Source organism: Cupressus sempervirens, chromosome 8 (assembly GCF_028749045.1).
Source record: "Cupressus sempervirens isolate cs-2001-9-10 chromosome 8, ASM2874904v1, whole genome shotgun sequence".
Lineage (NCBI taxonomy): Eukaryota > Viridiplantae > Streptophyta > Pinopsida > Cupressales > Cupressaceae > Cupressus > Cupressus sempervirens.
The window spans coordinates 174,751,416-174,767,398 of NC_143125.1; the positions used below are offsets into that span (position 1 = coordinate 174,751,416).

At 32.4% G+C, this 15,983-nt stretch overlaps 1 protein-coding gene across 1 annotated transcript; it reads right to left on the reverse strand.

Moving 5' to 3' along the window:
- Positions 1 to 9,397: 9,397 nt before the first annotated feature.
- LOC149542116 (fe(II)/2-oxoglutarate-dependent dioxygenase 4-like) lies at positions 9,398 to 12,129 on the reverse strand. The gene is made up of 4 exons (XM_089796164.1): positions 11,789 to 12,129; positions 11,194 to 11,429; positions 9,883 to 10,204; positions 9,398 to 9,771 (listed from the first exon to the last, which is right to left on the reverse strand). The coding sequence occupies exons 1-4, from the start codon at positions 12,056 to 12,058 to the stop codon at positions 9,517 to 9,519; spliced, it is 1,083 nt and encodes a 360-aa protein (XP_089652290.1). The 5' UTR covers positions 12,059 to 12,129; the 3' UTR covers positions 9,398 to 9,516.
- Positions 12,130 to 15,983: the final 3,854 nt, after the last annotated feature.

Genomic DNA, 15,983 nt, shown 5'->3' on the forward strand with positions numbered 1-15,983 from the left:
AAATGTCACAGAAAACTCTCCAGCATGATTCACTATACATGAAATCTGCATCCCTACATAAACATTATTAAGATTATTTTAGTTCTCTTTTTGGATATGAGCTTCCTTATACAGCATGTAATGTGCATCATATCTATCTTCATCAATAGTAACCATAAACTTATCTGCTTCTTGACTATCAACTAGTTTCACATCTTGAATCTTAAGAATCGTATTTATCTCTTCTTCCTTTATTAAACATTTATCATCATCTTGATCTTCTGTAGTAATCTCACTTTCAAATATCTCTTTCTTATTACAACTTTGCTCAAGAACAATAATAGTATTGCACTCTTTCCTTTCTTCTTCAAGCTGAGTTTCCGTACTACCACCATGCCTTTTCCATTCTCCCACAATGGCTGCAAATTTTTTCCATAAATCATATTCTTCTTTAGAACTTGCTATTACACATTCCTTAGCTTCATCTTCATGCCATTCCTCTTGACATTTTTCTTCATTATGCATATTTAAGACTTCATCAGTTGCCTCCAAAATCTTTTCCATGGGAGTACCTTCCAACATTGTGCTCTTCTCTATTTTCAAAGGACATGTTACTATTCTAACCACAGATTTTTTGCATTCAAATCTAATAGGGCTTGTCTTGTTACTACTCTTATCAAGAGATACTTGCTTCACCTCTTGTTGCTGCACTTTGTGTTCTTGCTGCACTTCTTTCAACTTAGCTTTATTCTCTTTCAAATTAGCATCATTCTCCTCAAGTCTCCTTCTCAAATTGTTTATCTCCTCTTCTATCTTGCTTAGCTCTTCTCTTTGTTTTCTCCTTTCTTCTTTCTCTCTTTTCTTTTTTTCCTCTATCTCGTTCTGTTTAGAATCCTTTCTCTGCCGATACCTTCTAAAAAGATACAATAAAGCTACTTCTTCTTGTCCCATCATTCCTCACCTAAGTTATTTTCTTCTTATCTAGTCTCCTGGACTTCTTCTCAGACAATTTCTCTCAATCTTTCACAATCACACAAACATATACACAACTATTTTTTTTTCCCAAACCTTTTGTTGAGCTTTGATACCAAAAATGATGCAGAGCCACACAAGATTTGATATAGATAATCGACTATGGAGTTTGGCAGCAATTCGATCTTGGTCTCTCTTGTCAAAGTGCAAATATATTTTCTTTGAGGACATTCCAGGTTAAAGATCTTGGTGTGTGGGTGAAGATAAACTATGGAGATTTATATATTTTGACTAATCCAATCTTGAGTTTGGTTCGAATTCGATCCCAACTGATTGATGTCATGCCCCTTGAAGCAACTCAGTTGAGTGTCTGATTCCTCCTGAGTTTTCCAAGGTGTGGCTCTGCATCACTATGGGACTTGCTACTATATAAGCAGCCACAAGAGTAGTTATTATAGTGAGAGAAGATAGAAGGTAAAAAAGAAAGAGTCAAGTAGGAAAAGGGTTGATAGGTTAGCCAAGGGAGCATTTGTGAAGGTTGGAAGCATGGCATGGGATGTGTGGATTAATGTTTGTTCACATGGATTTCTTGGTGGTGGCTATGGCATTGAAGGCTTCCATGGTTATATTGCAATGGTGTTTTTACCGAATAATACATGGTGATGGATGCTTTTGGAGGCTAGAATTTTCCCTCAATGAGGGTTTCCTAGGGTATATCTTGTGTCACAATTTTTGTGCATATGTTGTCCATTCTCTTGCATGTGGATTTCAATTACATATTTATTTTATATCTATTATGGGTTATGTAGAAATGATTATATTTTTTGTTGCAAGTTTCCTTTCATTTGACAAAAAGAGGGGTAAAAATTTATTAAGACAGAAAGGAATACAACAAGGAGAGCTCAACAAGGAGCTCGATCCTAAGAAACAAGATCATCAAATTCTTGCACCATCTCAAAGGACAGTTGCCTCCTATCCCTAATATTCCAACCCAGATCATGACTAGAAGCCCATTTGGCTAAACAATCAGCAGTTCTATTCCATTCACGAGGAATATACATGAACCTAATGAACTGAAAAGAGGAAGAGAAGAAAAGAATCTGCTTAACAACACTGGCCAGCTGCCAACTAACATCCTCAAGCCTTTGCAAAGAAAGCATGTTCACCACCACCTGGGAATCAGACTCACAAATAATCTTACTCCATCCCTGCAAGCAACACTATTCCAAAGCATATAAAATAGCCTGAGCTTCCATGAGATTGTTAGTATAATCACCCTTATGAACTGAGAAGAAAAATTTAACATCCCCAGAACTACAATGAGCCACTCTACCAATACCAGCCAGACCAGGATTCCCACGGGAAGAACCATCAGCGTTAATTTTCAGAACTCCACAGGGAGGAGGAGTCCAGTGCCCATCCCGGTTAACTCGACCCTTCCTCTAATGGTGAAGCTTCCTGGACATAGAAGGAAACCTATGAGCTATAACCCCATCCTGCAGATGAAAATTGAGGCAATTACAAATAGCAAGATCAGCCGGATCCATACCCCCATCAAGCTTACACTTCACAAGAATAGTTTCCTGAAGAGAATGTGATATTTTCCACCAAAGATGCAAAACACCAAGCCGAACATCTTGGAATATGCAACAATTCCTCTCCAACCAGATATGCCAAAGTATGAAGGATGGGCCAGCAATCCAAGCAGCATGGAGAGAAGAAGACTTGGAGGGAGCACTACCCAAGTGGGCCCATAACTTAGGAAAAGAGGAAGCATGCCGACAAGAGCAACTCCAAGCGCTCCACCAAAGGTGCCATATCTGATTAGAATAGGAGCAATGGAAGAATAGATGGGAGACATACTCCTCTCCATTACCACACAAAAAACAATAAGAGGGGCCCTGAAATCCACGTTTACAAAGATTATCCCAGGTAAGACAATGGTTGTGAGCCACTAGCCACATGAAAAAATTGCACTTGGACCAAGAAACTTTATTCCAAACTTGCTTCCACCAAGGGACCTCAGCATCCCCAAATAATTGTCTAGTTATCTCCTGATACCCAGCAGAGACATGATATTTACCAGACAAGGTACCGCCCCAAGCCAAAACATCTGGACCAAGCAAAGAAGAACACTTTCTAGAGGCCAAAATTTGAGAAAGCTCTTGACGATCCATGTCTGTACCTCCAGGAGGCCAATCAAAAGAATGCTTCCATCTATAACCAACAACTGGTCCCAATTGATAAGGAGTCTTGTAATGAGCCACTTTATCCCATCCAGCGGCAAGAAAAGAGTCACAAAGAGGCTGAAGATGAGGGTATATGGATAAAATGGAAGGGAATCCATCCCAAGCATTAGACCAAAACAAAGCCTGAGAACCTCCTTTACATATCCAGAACAGACCCCTCTTCACCAACATCGCACATGTCTTCAAAGTATGCCAAACCATTGAGCCATGACCTTCAAGAGGAAGTGCAGAAACAGAGCAAGGATCAGCACCATGAAAATATTTATGAGTGATAATACGAGCCCAAAGTTGATGTTGTCCAGAGCACCATCGCCAATAAAGTTTAGCAGCCAAAGCTTGACTACTCAATAGAGCAGATCGAAGACCAAGACCACCCTCCTTTTTAGGCCTACAAACAGTTGCCCAATTAACCAAGCTCCATTTAGTACTACGCAAATTACCACTCCAAAGGAATTGTCGAGAAAGAGCATCAAACTCCTTGAGAAAGTAAATGGGTGCAGCATGAACCATGCTTCTATAACTAGGAAGAGCTTGGATAATAGCTTGAAGAAGAGTAACCCGGGCAGCAGTAGAAAGCCATCTATGAGTCCAATGATTTACCTTATCCTGAAGCTTGGTAATCAAATTTTTCCAGAAGAGATGTGGCTGCCTAGAAATAGCAATAGGAATGCCAAGATAAGTCAAAGGAAGTGAACCTATTTGAAACCGTAGGATACCAACAATCCTGTGCTGAATAGAATCAAGAGTGTTAAAAAAATGAAAGATTTGTGCTCATTAACTTTTTGGCCTGAAGCTGCCAAATAAACATCCAAAGCATGTCGAAAGGCTTCAGCTTCCTTGATCCTAGCAAGATCGGCAAGAGCAGAATCATCAACAAATTGAAGATGGGAAAGAGAAGGTAAGCCATTACCCCACCGCCAGCCTTGAATAGAATTATGGGACACCTAATGCTTAATAAATCTGCCCAAGCCTTCAGCCATGATTATGAATAGATATGGGGAGAGAGGGTCACCCTGGCGGAGGCCTTTAGAAGCACCAAATAATTGAGAAGGTTGACCATTAATAAGAACAAAAAAAGAGGCAGAAGTAACACAACTCATAATCCAACTCACCCAATCAAAGCTAAATCCAAAAGAAAGAAGAATACTCCTTAGGAAGCTCCATTTAACTCTATCGTAGGCCTTAGCCATATCCAGCTTAACAAACATGGCTCTCTCCCTTGAAGTAGCCATAGAGTGAATAGCCTCAGTAGCAATAACCACCCCATCCAAAATTTGTCTACCAGTAACAAAACCACCTTGTTCTTCTGAGATAATAATGGAAAGCCACATTTTTAGTCTCTCAGCAATCAAATTAGTAATAACTTTGTAAACCACATTACATAAGGAAATTGTTCTAAAAAACTCCAATTGATTAGCACCCTCTCTCTTAGGAATAAGAGTCAAGAATGTAGAGTTCAAAGCTCGAAGCATTTGCTTGCTAGCATAGGATTCTTTAACCACCTCCAACAAATCATGATTAATGATGTCCCAAAATTCTTGAAAGAATTCAACTGGAAAGCCATCAGGACCAAGAGCCTTCCCCTTAGGCATGCCAAAGACCACCTCCTCCAGCTCTTCCAAAGAGATAGGACGCATGAGATAATCATTCATTTCCTAAGTGATAAGGGAAGGAATACAAGACAAGATAATATTTTCTTCATTATCAACAGAAGGAGAGTCCTTAGAGAAGAGGGTAGAGAAGTACAAAATAGCCTCCTGGAACAAAGCTAGCAAGGAATTCAGTTGGATACCTTGAGAATTAACCAAAGAAGAGATAGTGCTCTGATTCTGACGAGATTGCACTGTTTTATGTAAAAAGGCAGTGTTTCAATCACCTTCCTGGAGCCAATCAACTCTAGCCTTTTGCTTCCAAAAAATTTCCTCTCTAAGTTCACATTCTTCTAGAGCTCTAGAAGCAAGGGATTCAGCCTTGCCAAGATCCTCTGAGAAACCTCGATCTCTAATCTCCCTTGTGATGACATCAAGATCTTCTTGAGCAAGCCTCTTCATAAAGTGAAGGTTCCCAAAGCATTCCCTATTCCATATCTTGAGCTGCCTTTTAACATATTGAAGCCTTTTATAAAATGAGAACATTGCAGTACCATATGTAGGAGCACCATCTTTCCACCAACAAAAAACAAAATCATGAAGAGAGGAGTCACGAAGCCACATCAACTGGAACTTAAAAGGAGGATGCTTTGAAACATAAGCCCCTATAGCAAAAAATTTGATTGGCCAATGATCTGAACCCCTCCAATCAAGGATTTCTGAAGAGATAGTAAGGGTGCCACTAACCCAGAAGCAAGAAACAAGAAATATATCCAGACGTTCTGAGATAGTAGCACCACCAGTCTTGCAATTATTCTAGGTATAGAGACCATTAGAAGGCTTAACATCAGAGAGATGCAAAAGAGATATGTGTTGCTGAAGAAGAGTAGAAGAAGGCCCCAATCTAGCCAAACCACCATGCTTCTCCTCCAATAGGTTTGGCGGGCACTATTATAAAAAAACTTTTTTATATATAAATAAAAAATATTTTTTAAGATGTGGATATAGAAAATAAAAAGTATAGTTTGAATTAGAAATATAGAGGATAGAAAATTTTGAATTAGAAATATAAAAGATAGATACAAACAATTAGAAAGTGGGTAATAAATTGTAAATTCTTATAAGCCTGTCGGCTTAAATATTATTAGTACCAATACTATTTATTCACTTATGAAAATTTTTAATCAATTTGCTTCAACAAATCAAAACAATCATTTAAGATTTAAAAAATAATTAAAAATAATTATTTACAATTTCATTGGTTGATAGCATTTTGTGTTATAAGAGTGCTTTTCTAGGTTTTACTATAAGAAAGTGATTTGGAAAGCTTTTTTGTCTAAAACATTTTGACAATAATTCTTTTCCCATTTACAATATTTTAGCAATAATTCTTTCTCTCTAGTTATAGATATTTTTTAATATGCCTACATTTGTATAGTTAATTTCTATTTTTTCTCATGTTATCTAATGGAGGTTTTATCAAATCAATATGATAGTTTGAAATAAATGATGACATTTGTGTAAAAAATGATTCATGGTAATTATCTATTCATCATTTGGTAAGAATAGGTCCATCTTCGATGATTAATGTTTTTTAGTGCCATCAATTATATTCATAAGGGTAGAAGAATATGAGATGTTATATATATTAACTTCACAGTATGAATATGAGATGTTATATTTATTAACTTCACACTATGTGAAGGAGACTTCATCCTCCCCTTTATATGTTGTGAGTTATTTATTGCAAAATAATAATAATATTTTCTCATTGGCTACTTTCACATTTTCAATCTTAAAATTTGAAAAAGTCTATAATTATTAATTAAATATGCCACAGATTACCAAAGCTATGTCCAAATGTAGTTGTAGTGGTTGTGATGACTCCAAAGAAAAGAAAGGAATTTTAAACATCAAAGAAATAAATATGAAATGGCCAAACCATATTGGTAAGTGCTAGATCTAGCAACCACTCCTTTGCCAGCCTCAATAATCAATAAATATATTTGTCCTCCCTTATGATCTTGATTTTTGTTATTTGTTGAGTTTGTTAATATATGAACTATTTTATTTATAGAATTGATAATGATTATATTAAAAAAATTTAAAATTATTTGAATTCTTTTTTAAAATTAAAGATTATTTATGTATACATTTACTTAAGTTTATAATAATTGTATTAGTGTATGTATTAATTTTATTTAAAATACCATTCTAGATTTGTAAAACAAAATAATTTTACTATTAATTCTACATAAAATTATCTTATAATTGATACAAATTATATATACTAATTAAAAAAATCAACAAATTTATTTATAACTAAATAATATTGGCTTAGTATCAAACTCTGAATCTATATATATATATATATATATATATATATATATATATATATATATTACTATTAAGGCAAGTACTAGCCACGTGACACATAGTAGTTATGATATGTTCAATATAAGATATAAAAGGTGTTGTCAAAATAAAATTTATAACAAGCAAGACTAACCTTGTGTTCCTATATGGCTACTTAAATATAGTTTGTGGTTCTATTTAAACAGTTAAGTGTTCTAATAGAAATTTAAAAGTGTCTATAAAGGATAATTTAGAATCTCTAGGTACTTTAGTAGAGTGACTACTATTTAGCAATTGAAAATAGGTGAGGTCCCATAAGGGGGATTGCAGGATCTATTTGTATGGAATGGATGGTCCTATGAAGTCAAAAAATAGTTTGTTATGAGATTAATTGGAATCTTCTCCTCAAAAGTAGTAGCCTCCACTTTTTAGGTTGCAAATTTAAGTAGATGGAAAAGATTGAGAGCTAGAAATTGCCCCACCAACTTAGGCTTTTCTTGTGCCACTTCTCAATCATATACCAATTTCCAATTTTTATCAATAAAATTTTTAAACATATTTATTTATTTAGTAAGTGCATTTAATATGTTAAAATAAAAATAAAATCATGAGACCACCCACTTCCATAAATCATGGAGCTTAAACTTTTTAAGAATAACTCCACTACAAAATCCATGGGATCTCCTACTTTAAAATAATCCTAAAAATCTCTAGAGTATCTACTATTATTTTAAGAAGCCCCCCTCCATAGGATCACACCCTTAATGCAAAAAGAGGAGGGACTAAAAATAAGCAATCACTACTTATTGTCAAAAAATTTACTTTGTTCCACAAACATTTTTCCCTCCTTTTCAGAAAATATTTTATTTCTAATTTCTTCTTTTGAAAAGTATTGTGTAATTAATTAAATTTTAAAAAAAAAGCACAAATTATATGTTTATGGGGCCACAAGCTCCACTATTATTTCCTATAATTATTGAGCAACCACCACTTATCAAAATAAGCTTGACATGGAAACATGCTCTAAGTACCTTTAATTATATAGTAAGAAGTAATAATATATTGATTTTCTAATTATTATAGTTTTTATAATTATAATAGAAATAATAATTTTTTTATAAATAACAAATAGTAATAATATAGTCTAATTATATTTGTTAAAGTAAACAAAATAATATGATTCTAAAAATAATAAAATTAGTACATTATAACAATATATATTTTCAAAATATATTATAAACTAAAATGATTTCATATTTTTTTAAAATTCAAATTATTAATGTAAAATAAAAAATCTTAACAAAAATGATAATTATTTATTCATACAATAATTTGTCCAAAATTCATGAAAAGAGTACTAAATTAGCAATCAAATGATCAATGAATAATTTTTCAATATTATAAAGTTTAAACTTTAAAAAAAATTCAAATTCATTATATAAAACATAAAATATATAATTAACAAGTGCCACATAGTGGCATGTATTTGCCTAAAGTTCTAATAGTTGAAAGTTAAAAATTTAATAGTTAGAAAGCAATAATTGTGTTGATAATATTTAATAGTATTTAATCTAATTAACATTTCATATTAATGTAATGTTATTATTATAATATAAATTATTCTATATGTTTTATTGTTAGTTATAATATGTTTTATTTTCAGTTATAATAGTATTGTTAGTTATAATAGTAAGAATATTAATAGAGTAGTAAGACTCAAAATACCAAGTGAAATAAATTGATGATTTTAGAAATTAAAAATCAAACATAAACATTAAAATTAAAATTAAAAATTAAAAATTGAAATAGGAAGAATTTTAATTATTATTGAATTTAAAAAATGCTAGTATTGAATTTAAAAAATGCTAGAAAAGAATTGGTAGTTCTAAGGTAGAAAAATCAAATATGAAATTTATCATATTTTATTATATTGGTTTTAAACTTTAATAAATATTTCATTCGAAATTTTTTGGGTAGTTCCTGCAAATCAAATTGTAAGAAAATAATTTTCACCATTTTCAAAGTTAAAAATCATACGTTTAAACATTACAAAACTCAAAACTTAAACTTGAAAGTAGAAATACTTGCATTTGATTGGTTGAAGTAGAAAAGAATAATCACTAGTTATAGATAACTGATTACAATAGTATAATAGTATATTGCCTAGGCAAATACAATAAGAGAAGTGACAAGTAATACAATAGTATACTAATAATAATATTTCAAATAAAAACATATAAAAATCATAACTAATTGATGTCTTAAGGTCGAAAGGAATGTCTTTCCACTCAAAGCACACCTAGACTTAGTTTTCATATTAAAATGCATTAAGTACTCCATAATTATACCCTTATATAAAAAGATGAGATCTGCTATTGTTCTTTTCGTATCTTCAGCATATCTAAGTTATCTTTACCTCTGAGCACAGTGGTCTGTACGTGCCTAAGAAACTCTCCATACAACATGGCCCTGTACAGTGGTGGGTGAGTTTCATCAACTAGCTGTGGAGCGGGAAATATCAAAGCATCCAACGCAGGCCCATTCACTGCTGAAATTGACATTCTTGCTCTATTTGCATTCACCAGTGCTCTGTGCTCCACACTTTTGTATCTTCCATTGCTCACCACCTGTTCTTAATAAAAAAATAAATCATATCTTTGATGACGGATCATTGAGTGTGATTTGAAACATTGATACAAAAATTAATGCACAATCAAATCAAGAAATACATCTCATACTTCCACATGATCGCCAACATTAGCAATGAAAGTGTTTGGAACAGGCTCCACTGCCACCCAATGATCCTTATGCCGCACTTGCAGACCTCCCACATCATCTTGTAAAAGTATGGTGGTACCACCATGATCAGAGTGGGGTGCAATGCCCATTGTAAGCTCTGGTTGTGGGCACTCTGGATATAAGTTTAGTATGCCAGCCTGAAGGCCTTCTCTGAACGCAGTTTCTATGTGATTTGGTTCCAACCCCAAACTTTCAGATATTGCTGCCATCAATTTCACAGCCATTTTTCTGGTTTCATTGAAGTACTGTCCAGCAACATCTCTACTTTCATAAAAGATACAATAAAGAGCTCTATCAGATAAATGGGTTTTAAAGACTTATTTCATGTTATCTAAAAGAACAAACTAAATTAACATTATCAGATTTCCACAATTCATATGTTTAAGCAATTCTTTTTCTAAATTCAACTGTGTATGTTTATTTAGCATCTATAACGTTTCCAATCACACTCTATGATCCATCATCAGAATGGGTGACAAGAATAGAAATATATGCAGACTAGCCAAGTAAAGAGAAACTAAATTGTTTAAAAAATTGCTTAAACAAACTAAATTATCAGAGTATTCTGTAAACTAACAGAGCTTGTGATATTAGAAGTATATAGGTGAGAGCTCGGACTGCTTAAACATCACACACTAAGCTTCATTCCAACAATAAAATTGTTAAATAGTCAAAGTTGACTTATTTTTTCCAAGCTTAATTTTCTCCTAGTGTGTGATGTTTAAGGATGGTCCTAAGAGCTATAAGATTTCCAAAATCCATTAGATTGCTATAGAATTTTTGGGTACCATTGTGTAAAGCTTCTTTTTAATCGATGTTTCAAATCAAACTACGTGATCCATAATCAGAATGCAAGAGAGCCAAAGAAAGCTTTACAAATCCTATCCAGAAATTCAGAAATTCAATTCAATTGCAGTATATAAATAGTCAAACTTTAGATTGGGATGAACTACGCTCATGTTTTTCGATTAGCTGACAAAAATCCAATTGAAGCTATGAAGAGTTCTTTAGTCTCTTAGCTCCGTGCTCCATTTCAATGATCAACTGTGTTGTAAAGACTCTAGATTCTAGAGCATTCTATATTCATTTGATTTCACTTGGTGCCTAGTTTTATCCTTGGACGTACTGATCCAGTTAAGCTATAAAATGCTAAAAAAATCTGCACTTAAGTATTCATTGCTATCATCTGATAATCTGCACTTAGGTATTCATTGTTATCATCCGATAAACAGAGTAGAGAAATGTACCACCTGTAATTTGGGGGGTTATCTGGAGTTCGTAGTACAGGATGGCAGGAATGCCTCAAATAATCTCTCCAAATGAAAGACTGGTCAACTTTAGGATTGAAGCTGGTTCCATATCTCACTGGATCCGACACATCCACGTTCCCATACTTGATCTTCTCCTCTGAGGAGAGCAAGAAGAACTGATGGGCTACATCTAACATACTGGCTATCAGAGACGGTTCAACTCCATGATTAATTACCTGCTCTCCTTCAAATAAAAAGCTCGATCAGAAAGCTCCCGCTCAATTCATGACTAAGTAAAATTGAAACCTAAAATTTCAATCTTTGATTATGTAAGACTGAAGATTTGTATCGATATCAGAAAAAATCGAAGTTGAAAGTAGTGATTCCTGAAATTCCAAATTTTTTATAAAGCTAATTTTGCAATGCTATTGAACGAGACAAACAGTTTATCTCAAATATTTTCATACTCGCTCACATATACAGTGAAAACCTTGTTCGCAACAGTGAATCGGCAAAAGTTGCTAAAAACTTTCAATTTGCATTTCCTACGAACCAAGATTTCATCAGTAAGAAAGGAAAATAGAAGGTACATTACCCTGAAAAATCCCCATTCTGAGCAAGCCTGGGCAAGAGCTTGGATTGTTTGAATTCGTTCCTTTTGAGATCCATCAAGGCCTGAAATATCAATAACTGGTATACTCTCCCCTTGTATGACTTGAGCAGCTGTTGGGCGTTTGTCCTGAGGAAAGATATATTTATCAGGCACTAAATTTGTAAGGCCTTCATCCAACAGATCTTTGACGGCTTTCATATGATCATGCTCATTATCAAGATTCTTGTTTGAGTCGAACCCCACAGTAGTCATAATGTCAGATATAGATAAATGTTTGGAGGTTTTCTGTGATTCCTCTTGACGCCAAGTATAGAACCAGGATCTCTCAGATTGCATGGATATGATATACAACTACAGGTTGTTGATTAGGTTCATGAAAACCATGTTCAAATATTTTATAATTGGATCGTATCTTAAGAGATCAAATATTATTATTATTTTAATAGAACCAGGATCTCTCAGATTGCATGGATCTGATATAAACTACACGTTGTTGATTAGGTTAATGAAAACCATGTTCAAATATTTTATAATTGGGTCGTATCTTAAGAGATCAAATATTATTATTATTTTAATGGTGGCCTATATCTTAGATAAATGTCTTTTCAGCAAGCCTGTAACTGTGCATTGAATTGAAGTAATTATATGGATGGTCTTGTGTTGGGAAGGACTGCAATTTAGTGAGGAGATAGTTTTTGAGTTTCATTTTTCTATTGGTCACAGATTAAAGAGCCGAATCAGCATGAAAACAATGATATTGCTGCACCAACATGAGAGAAACAATATTATTCAATAAGAGACACAGTGTCTAGTTCCTGGGGAGACAAATGTTAAGTGAATGATTTTGGTGAATGTGCTAAGTCTAAATGGCAAAAGTAGTGTCTGTATGTGCAAAATCATTCTAAGCCGAATTCTAATTGGTACAGCATGGTTGCTGGAACTTGCAATGAATATACAGGCGGGCTTGGTGCTATGGAGTGTGGAATATTTCATTGATAAGAGAAAAAGGGGAGTTGCTGATGGGAATAACCTTATAAAGTAAGGATGATTAAATAGAAAAAGATCAGAAGCATAGGGTGATAAAGTTTATTTTGGTTAAGAGAAGAGGTTCATGGAATATTTAACACAAAAATAACAGTGCAACCAAAACGGACAAGTTTAAGAATAGAAACAAAGAGTAGAGTATTTGACATTTTTCTTATTTTATCTTAATTTAAAGATTTCGGCGAGTATAAATATAGTGATTGTATCTAGCAACAACAAAAATATGAACATGAATTCACAGATGAGGTAAAGATGTTTAGAATCTAGAAACTATTTATGCAAAAACCTTCCTCCATATTTGCTTCTCTAGATATTTTCCATTTTCCCCCTTCTTCAGAGATCCCACATCAATATTTTATAACATGATGCATACTAAATTTAAAGTTGTTGCTCGTCAAAATTTTGATGAAGTACTTATGGTGGATAGATAGAGACCATGTTTCCTGAGATCCCACATCCATATTTTATAGCATGATGCATAGTAAATTTAAAGTTGTTGCTTGTCAAAATTTTGATGAAGTATTTATGGTAGATAGATAAAGACCATGTAAGAAAAATATGGGAGGTTGTAAATAATGCACAAAGTTAAAATAGTATTGTGGTAGTGAATAATCTTTATCATTGCATGTAATTTATTTACCATTCAAACATGTCTATTTATTTATTTATTATTAAGTGTTTTTTTAATATCATGTTCTTGTTGGAAGACTCAATAGATCAATATTTAAACATATAAGATATATTAAAATTGATATTTAAGTGATTTCAACATCATCTCAATAGAAAGCCTTGATCTTTAGCAATGGATGAGAGCCAAGGAAATCCAAATTTGGGTGAGGGAGGGAATGCATCTAAAAATAAGGATGACAGTCCTAGTGGATCTATGAGGGCTAGGATTTTCTTTTGATGGTTGAAAATCTATGTTTGTGTTAGTAATATTAGTCTACGCCACACAACAGAGAGGGGGAGGTGAGTCAGTTGTACAATAGTTATAAACTCCAAACTTCTTAAACAAACAACCAACCAAGAATATAATAACACATCACAATATGGAAGCCAACACCATAACAAAAGGACTTGTGTTCTCGAGGAAAACCTTGTTAAGGGAAAACCTCAATGGGGATGATGTGTACAAGATCATGTTCCCATATGAAAGTGTCCATATTAGGAGACCCGGCCCTATTAGGATTTGATACAATACATTTAGTATATTTATCCCTATTAAAGGGCAAGTCCATGTTATAAAAGGTTCCAACCCTTTTAAGAGTTGATGAGAACAAAAGGCTCACAACTAGATCACACTTCCCGAAGAGAGAATGTTAAGTCCACCTTCATGAAGACTGACTATTTAAGATGTGAAGGTTAAAGCCATCTTCAAGGGTTTACAAATCCAAATAATGAAATGTTAATGACAACACACTTGTCTTAAGAGTTCCAATGAAGAAAACTTAGGAACAATAATAGATCTCACTCATTCATCTTATCAAAGCATCTAAAAATCCTTTAGTTTTTCTCTGGTATCTAGCATCAAGGTGTGGACACATGATAATCATCTCATACATTACAACCAAAGAAAATAATTTTCTTTATACAAATTGCAACCAAACAATTAGGTCGATCTATTAGGACTTCCCCAATGTACAAAATATAAAATAGGCCCATGCTAAGATGCACATGGCACCTTTTACAATTATACAACACTTACAATAATCAATTTATGCACCATAACTCATAATTAAATCTCACCAAGTCAATCAAAATGCCACACCATCTTGTTGGCTCTCAAAAGAAATAGTCCATTCACCACACACTAGCAATTGTTATAAAATGAACTAAACTAGCAGTTGCATACTTTTGTGCATGCAACGATGAGTCAATAGAAATGATATAATTTTTTTTTGTATAAATAAAATGATCACAAAAAAATCTATGTAATTTATATATACTATAGGAGAAAAATCTATAAAGAAAAGGAACCATTTGAGGCAATCTCAATTCACATTTCATTAAAAGCCATTTTTTCAACTTACTCAAATTTCATAAATATTTTTAATTATAAATCACTTTATTAAATTTATATTTTTTAATTATTAATTTTTTAATTTTTTAAATAAGCTTTGTTTTTTATATCTTACTTTTAATTAATTTTTAATAAATCTATTAATAAATCATGAAATAATTTTTTATTCTAAATCTTGATATAAAATCTTTTTTTTTCATTATTATTATAGTTTGATTATTTATTTATATAATATTAAATTTGACTTCTTTGTATTTATTTATTAGCAAGTAATTGCTAAAAACTACAATTTTCTTTTAATTGTCAAAAATATCAATTTCAAAACTTAAAAAATAAATTATATAATAGAAAAATTATTATTTATTTCTAAATATCCATGTGTCACTAAAGAAATAAAATGAGAATTACAACATGTTAAATTGGGAAATTATTGATTAGAAGGTGAAAGAATCACTCCTATGCTCATATTGTTTTCATTTCAATTATAAAAAAATCTAAAAAATCTAAAAAATCTAAGTGTACACATTTCAACCATGAATAAACAAGTGTCACATAGTTGCTAGTACTTGTCATTATAAATTATAGTGATGATTCAAGGAGAGCTTTAATCCATAAGTATTAGACGAGAGCTTTAGTATTATAGTTGCCTTAGTCTAAAATTAACAATATTATAGTTGTCTTAATTTACAAAGTGATAACAATTTCTGTAAGAAAAAATATAATTATAATTATATAAATATCATATTAATTATAATCTTAATAGTAAAATATTATTATATATGTTGTAAATAAGTATATTAAAAATTGTAATTATATATTTTATTTTTATGGTTGTAAGAATGAATTGATAATAAGTAAATGATAAATCTATTTCTATTATCAAACTTATTTAGACATGATTTATCTTATCGTACATTCATAATTGATTTTGTTGATATATATATATATATATATATATAAGGATGCAATGTGTTACTTATGTTTCAAAATTAATATGATAGAATATGTGCAATATTCTAATTAATGTTATTGTTCTTGTTGATTTTACTTTTAGAAATTAATCAATAAGTACTTTATTAATCTACTCAATCTTTAATCAAAATAATCTAAGTA